Raw genomic sequence first — 7,819 nt, forward strand, 5'->3', positions numbered from 1 at the left:
TGAAACAGAGTGAAAAATTTATAGGGACCTGAATACTTTCCGTACCCACTGTAGGTCCTGTGTATGTAGTAAAATACTTACCAGTGGCCACATTCCACTGCAATGATAAAGACTGAAGCAATGACGCAGCTACAGAAGACGGCGACTGCTGCATATTTTATTACACACAGGGAAGCTGTATGGCTAGGTTCACATATGCATTCAGGAGGGCTGCGGATGGCTGCCTACTTCCTCCTTTCTTCCTCCCTGAAGCTCTGCCTACTTCTGTATGCGTCCTGCATTTCCCTTCATACCTATCTTTAACATTGGGTACGCAGGGACATGCGTTGTATGCGGATGCGTCAGCATGCAGCAATTTGAAACGCGAGCAGGGCAGACACGAATGAAGGAGCTGGGGTTGGGTGCGGGTCCACCAGAGGATTCTCCGGTGCCCCAGTCCGACCCTGAGACGTTTTTATCTTAATAAGTATGCATTTTGGATGTGCACAATCATTTGTCTGATCTAAGTTGTTGTTTTTTTTTCACATCTTCTAGATGAGAGGCGAAATAGTGTGTATACCAGTGCTCGAAAACGGCTCCTAATATCCTCCGTGCCGGCCAATCTCATTTTGCACTTGAAAAGGTTTTGTCAGGTATGATGTAAACTTTGGACATATTGGAGAACACACAATGTACATTGGTATAATTGCAATGCAAAAAAATGAATCGGCAAACAAAGTGCAGCTTGTACATCATTGGATTTCTTTTGAATTGTTCCTCCATTGAAAGTAACAAGGAATAAAATGTTTGTTTTCTTGCAGAATGGATTAACGCTCCGTAAAATCAATAGGCATGTGGACTTTCCTTTTATATTAGACTTGGCTCCATTTTGTTCTGTGACTTGCAAGGTATGGCACATTAATATGTTATATCAGACACACACTGATAGTTTTTACTGTGCGCTTTGGTGAATAAAATAGAGCATGGCATATTTAGCATCTACCTACTGTCTGTGATTTTAGGCAATGCTAACTAAATATCATCAGCAGTAAATATAGCACCTATGTCCGGTACACGATGCCAAACAACGGGAAAAGCAGATACTAGAATTTGAGTTTCCTGAAATTGCCCTGTTTTTCTTTTTTTAACTGAATTGCCTTTGACCCCCCCCCCAACACACACACAAAAAGAAAACATTCCTGATATTGGTGAATTGTTGACTATGGATTTTCCGAACATATAAGTAGTTTATCGGAGTTGACATATGCCTAAATAGAAAATTAAGGATCCCATATCAAGATATTGTGGTTAAAAAATTAAGGATTACCCTCGGACAAGTGCAAAAGTGATGTGAATTTCTTCTTGGTGCCAAGTCACTGAAGGTGCAATGTGTATTGTATGGGAAAACTACCTGAAACCGAACAGCCTGGCTACAATTGTCTCACATATTGGCACCATTTATTAGCATTTAGTTTCCCATTTTTGATGCTTTTAGTGATTTGTTTTCATGAGATAACCTTTATCTTTGCACCTACATAGAATATTTCAGAAGAAAAACAGGTTCAGTACAGTCTTTATGGAGTAGTAGAGCACAGCGGGTCAATGAAAGGAGGACATTATGTTGCATATGTGAAGATCCGCATACCTTCCAAAAGGGAGTTGGATAACATCAGTGGCATCAAGTATTCATCTGGTCAGTATACATCCAAATCCACTACTGAGCCCCACAGCCACTATAATATGGCTATAAAACACCATTTAGAACGGATAAAAAATACCCCCATTTGTAATGTGTGTTTTCCCTAGTGCAGGGTCTGTCATACATTACTCTATCAGGTTCCACAGACATAACTTCTATAAGCATGGCTTATAAGACTCCTCTGACATGCCAGGCTTGACTTGTCAGTCTCCAGCAGATACAACCTAAATCGCAGTTTGGGGAGATAGGGGAATTTTTGAAGCTCACCACGCCATGTCATCTAATATTGGAGGCTGAAATATGTGTCGGGTGCCGGTCCTGCTGCTGAAGCTCAGCCAAACGTTCAAAGAAAGGAAATAAGCAGCACATCCGTCCACAATATGTACAAATTTAGTTTGTGCTTTATTCAAGATTCATTAAAAACATGGAATCCAAAAAATAGACATAAAAAAGATATATTGTGGATGGATGTGCCGCTTATTTCCTTTCCTTGAACCAGATACAACCTAATACAAGGTGAGGTCTCTCACATGTAAAGATGTTACATTTTACCCTTCAGAAAAATATCTTAAAAGAGCTTTTGCAGTGTAAGGCTGCGTTCACACGTGGCGTTTTTTTCGCGTTTCCGCGGCTGTTTTAACCGCGCGATTTTGCCGCGAAAACGCAAAAAATAAGCATCCCATGCATTCCTATGGGATTCCGCAATGCTGTGCTAATGCTGCGGTTTTTAACGCGGCGGAATCGCTTCGCGGTAAAAACCGCAGCATGCTCATTAATTTGCGGAATCGCGGCGATCCCGCACCCATAGGAATGCATTGTTCCGCTTACTTCCCGCATGTGGCTGTGCACACCATGCGGAAAGTAAGCAGAACAATTGCGGATGGTACCCACGGTCCGGAGGAGAGGAGACTGTCCTCCGGGCTTTGGGTACCATATCCCTGTAAAAAATAGAATTTAAAAATAAAAAATATTGTTTTATTCTCACCCTCCGACGTCCCGCGCAGTCTTTCCGCTTCTCTTCATGCTCTCGTTCCCAGTAGTCCTTTGCGAGAATGCCCGCGATGGCGTCCGTTCTCGCGGGATTGCGAAGTCTCGCGGTCATTCGCGCGACGTCATCGCGAATTACCGCGAGACGTCGCGATCCCGCGAGAACGGACGTCATCGCGGGCATTTTCGCAAAGGATTACTGGGAACGGATGCGCGGGACGTTGGAGGGTAAGAATAACACCATTTTTTATTTTTTTTTACATTTTATCTTTTACTACTGATGCTGCATAGGCGGCCTCAGTAGTAAAAAGTTGGTCACACTTGTCAAACACTATGTTTGACGAGTGTGACCAATCTGTCAATCAGTTCTCCCAGCGATGCTACAGATCGCTTGGAGAACGCTAAAGCTAAATACGCTTGCAAAATGCTAGTTTTTCCGCGGGAAAATCGCGGGAATTTAAAATGCGGTTTTCCTGCGGACTGGAATTCCGGAATTCTCGCGGTAATTTCCGCGAGAGTTCCGGTACGTGTGCACTTAGCCTAAAGCATAATAACGAACAAGTAATAAATTTGCATAGGAAACGCAGGGATGTATGTGCATTGCTGATTTCGAAGATGTTCTTTATCATACACTTAAAAAGTATTCTTCTCCACAAAAGTACGTCGCTCTTTGGAGCCAGTCCGGTTCCTTTTCCTGGTATTTGTCATTAAAAAAAAGTATTTTATTGCACAAAAATACAATGTTTGGAATCGGTTTGGCTCCTTTAGGTAATAAACTGAAGAAGCCAAACCAGGTCTGAAATGCGTTGTCATTTTTGTAGCATTAAATACATATTTAATGATGAGCAGTATCCTAATAATGCTATATAATATCCTCCATATCAGCAGCGTCCACACATCCCTGTGTGTCCTATGCACATTTACTTCTGGTTTTCCAGGGCTTGCTTTGAATTTAGCTCTCCAGGTGGTTTCAGTGCTCATGTGTGTCTCAGCATTGTAGCACAACTATATCTGGTGAGCACATAGCTCATCTGTTGCATTATTATCTATGCATTACATTTTCACACTATGGAGCACGTCTTGTAGGCATTATTGTGTTATGCTGTTGACTATTAAAGGGATAGTGATAATTTTAATACAAAAAATAGTGCAAGAAAATAGGCTTATCACATCTATGATTTTCCAGTAATGCTAATCAGTGTAATGTGTGCCAACCTTGTTATAGATCTTCACAATGGAGGAATGTGGCACATTCATACTTCTAAAATCAAGAATTATTTAGTAATAACTAATAGAAAAATGGCAAATAATTAAAATGCACATGCTATTATCACTTACCCGTTTTTGGCATCTCGGCGTTTTTATTCGACTTGCTATGAATATTGAGAGCAAAACATCTAATACACAGGCTGTGTCTGACAGAGTGGCTCTTATTTTGAAACTCTGGCTCATAGAGGGGGGTCTTATGACCTTATGTATATTATTACATATATAATAGATCCGGCCATTTCTGTTGAAATGTTAACCAGCCCAGTGTCACAGGGTTACCACAACAGAAAGGAGCCGGAAGACTGCAATGTCTAATTTCTCCTACTGCTGCACTGATTAGAAGGACTTCACCTTCATGTTAAACGGTGCAGGTTTCTTTTAGCAGTGTATGGGTTAATCTGCTCAGTTGAGAGCTCCTGAAAGTTTTCTTGCATTAAAGCACTCAGCTGTGCACTGTTAGCCATTCCCATTTCCTATATAATCTGGGCCCTGGCAAGCACTCATTGTCAGAGCTAGTTTCATCCTGCTTGGTTAGGAGATAGTGGTTTGTTGTAGATGTTTGAGAAGGCGTTAGGTAGATTTATCTGAGTCTGTTGCGAGGTTTTGGGTATGTGCGAATTGCCTTCTTGTCCTACTTTTCTTTTACCCCATCCTCCACTCTCACGTGTTTACCTCTGTTGTATGTGTGAGTATATTTGTATGATTGGTATTTTTCATTTCACCTGTTCATATTACCTTGTTAGTCTGGTTGTTTTTTTCATGGTACAGCACTACACCCCTCTTGCCTGGGTGGGAGAATGGTACAGACTGAGGGCGGATTCAGGCGCTAAGGCAAGGTACATTGTCCCGGCATCTTCACCATCAGAAGTAATCAGGGGAACAGGGTAAGGTTAGGGCGCCCCTAGCGTTAGGGACAGGGAAGGAGCATCTGGTCATGAGATACCAGACAGCAGAGTTGTGACACCCAGGTTCTGAAAGTGCCTGTCTAACAGAAAATGCAAATAGAAGTCATTCTTGACCCCGCATGAGCCAGAGTGATAACGTAAAAGCTGCTTTCACTCTGTGAGGCACAGCCTGTGCATTTATTATGATGATTTGCTCTCCATTTGAATAGCAGGCATGTAATGCAACACATGCAAGAGAAATCTATGGTGAACCAGGGCTTACACAAGGCGCTAGTGGGATGTCACAGGGAGGCACTTACTAGATATGTCAATGTTGCACTATATGTTGGAAACTAAAGACATTTTCATATGCCCTGTATATACCAACGTAGAACTGCATGTTTGATTTATGTGACAAAATGAGGAATAAAGTTTTACCTGCCATTTTCTTTGCTTTGTAGTATCAAAGGACGGAGCTACGTCACCATCCAGCCAGTGGGTTTATGTCAGCGATACTCATGTACAAGTGGTTTCCGAGTCCAGAGTTCTGAGCTCACAAGCATATCTTTTATTTTATGAAAGAATGTGTTAAAATTAGTTTTACACGTTACATATCCTGGTGTGCACCTTACAAGACAGGCAAAAAAAAATGAAGGGAAAAGGCTGCTTGTTCATCTGACCCCATGAAACAATGGGGTAGGTGCACTATGGTGAATATGCAAGAAATGTGGTCAAAATTGACGTTCATGCTGTGCAGAAATTTATGCATTTTATACACTTTTTGCGCTGTACTAGAGCCGAGAGATGTGGCTAAGCTTTGTCTTAAAATCCGCCAGATGTTAGTGTTGTGTGCCACAATTTTGGTATAAAATACTGACTCACAGTAAGCCGAGCTAGCGTAGTGTAAGTAAATGTACCCTAATTGTCCATCAAGATGCGCCAAGTCTATCACACAGTATGTGCCACTAGGATTAATTGTTGTGCCTGCTGCCTTTAATTTCGTCTGTATTATTAAATCTACGCCATCTTCAACATCCACCATGTTTGTTATGGTTGTGGAGAAAATTGTATGAATGAATTGGACTCATTTTTTACATGGGTTCTTTTGCTAGTCGTATCCTCCGTGGGCTCATGTTGTGTGACAAGAACAGTGAACGGTTCATCTCTCTACACTATAATTTTTTGCCATCTTTTGTTGCATCATTTTTCAGATACATTTCTCCCTGATGTAATCTTTCATTTCTTTTTTGCTTTGTGTGTTGTCCTAATGAATTGTTACATGGGCATTCTATGTTAAACGGTAATTATACATTTAAAATAAGTTACTAGGGACAGCTCATTGCTTTTTCTTCATTGCATTCTTTAACATACAGAGCCCTTACAGTAGATGTTACATGTATTCATTCTAATTAACACACCGACAATGTATTCTGAGCCCAGATACATGCAGTATGCAGTTTATGCCACGCATACTTTATTCCAATGGAAAATCCTTCTGGGAATGTTTTTCTCCTGATTTTCTTCATGTAAGATGCATACAATTTTTGTCTAGCCATTCACAGCAGATAGTCGCCCAAATGCTTGCTTACAACTATTGTATCAATAAGCCCACCGCCACCCCCATTCACAAGCATGCCCCATTTCACCGAGCATGCATGTATGCTCAAGTATCAAGAGTGAGTAAACTGCTGCCTCTAATGATAGCATATCTTCTCAGGAAAAATGACGCCAACTCTATAATAAAAGCGCTGTGTTGCGGGAGAGTCAGTAGGCCCCCATTCATATTAGAAAGTCTGCTGGCCCCACTATAATCATCAGGTTCAGTCAGTTTTGTTGTAGTTTGTACATGGTTCTTAAATGTAGAAGCGCTAGAGAAATAACAATTAACCCACCATCTATATGGGCATGCAGATCATAGGAAGCTGAGTAAGAGGATACTTTGTTATCTGTAATCTGATGTCTAATGTAGTAACTATTGTCGTTTCCACTGCATGTTGCTTTCTTATGATTGGTCAACGTCATACATTGGCAAGAAGTACACGCCCCAGATGCAGACTCTTGGGAAGATTTTCGTCGCTCCGTGGATCTTAACCACTCATTTGCGTTTATATCAGATTTCAATATAAAGCTATCATCTTATTCAACCTTTTTTGATTTTCATGATCAACTAGAGTTTTACACCAGAATTGGCAAAAATAATTTGTTGAATTGGCCTCTTGATGTTCTGAGTCAATATTCATCTTCTTTAGAAAGCAAAAAACCAGTGTGGAACCATGGACAGTGCTGCTAGGAAATACTGATTTGGCTAACTAAGGGAGTTCCTAAGCAGGGGAACCCTTTTATATTGTCCAGTAGGGTTTGCCTATGATGTTGATTCCGCCATAATGTTTTCAGGAGTAAATCCTTTTAAACTGAAAGATATGTAATATGTAAGCAATGTTATTCCTGCACAATGAAAAGTGCTATATTTTTATGAATTGATATTTTATTTGAAACTTATTATAATTCTCTCAAAAGTTCTATTTATTTTTAGATGTGGTATATAAACTTTGCAAATTTACATTGGTGTCTAATTTGCTGTTTTTTCCTGACGTGTCACATGGCGCAAATACAACAGATGCCAACATGTAAATAAAATTCTATATTTGACAAGTAAATCTGATGTATGGTTCTCATTTGAAAGGTTGTGATGTGTTCATTTTTTATTACATCAGCAGACGCAGAACATTTTTGCAGACTCTTGGTATCATACGCCTTAGGCCGAGGTCAGACTTGCATGTGCAATGCGAGAAACTCGCGCATCAATACCCGGCACTGCCGCCGGCACTCGGGACCGGAGTGTGCGGTTGCATGTATTATTACTTCAGTGACGTCACCGCTAGTCACTGAAGCTATTCTCGCTCCCGGGCTGAATTGCTGTAACCTCAGGACCGTGGGAAAATGCCAGTGATGAGGTCACGGCAGTTCAAGCTCAGTGCCTTCATAGCAGATCACCATGAGA

At 41.0% G+C, this 7,819-nt stretch overlaps 1 protein-coding gene across 3 annotated transcripts in view; it reads left to right on the forward strand.

Moving 5' to 3' along the window:
• USP45 (ubiquitin specific peptidase 45) overlaps positions 1-7,475 on the forward strand; it is a 234,746-nt gene extending 227,271 nt beyond the window's left edge. For all 3 annotated transcript variants that reach the window (XM_073589507.1, XM_073589508.1, XM_073589506.1), the window contains 4 exons: positions 535-632; positions 801-887; positions 1,519-1,672; positions 5,280-7,475. In XM_073589507.1, coding sequence (XP_073445608.1) covers positions 535-632; positions 801-887; positions 1,519-1,672; positions 5,280-5,410 — 470 coding nt within the window. In that variant the 3' untranslated portion in view covers positions 5,411-7,475. The remainder of the gene's footprint in view (positions 1-534; positions 633-800; positions 888-1,518; positions 1,673-5,279) is intronic.
• The last annotated feature ends 344 nt before the right edge of the window (positions 7,476-7,819 follow it).

This window comes from Dendrobates tinctorius, unplaced genomic scaffold, assembly GCF_039654945.1.
Source record: "Dendrobates tinctorius isolate UK_male_01 unplaced genomic scaffold, ASM3965494v1 ptg000111l, whole genome shotgun sequence".
NCBI lineage: Eukaryota > Metazoa > Chordata > Amphibia > Anura > Dendrobatidae > Dendrobates > Dendrobates tinctorius.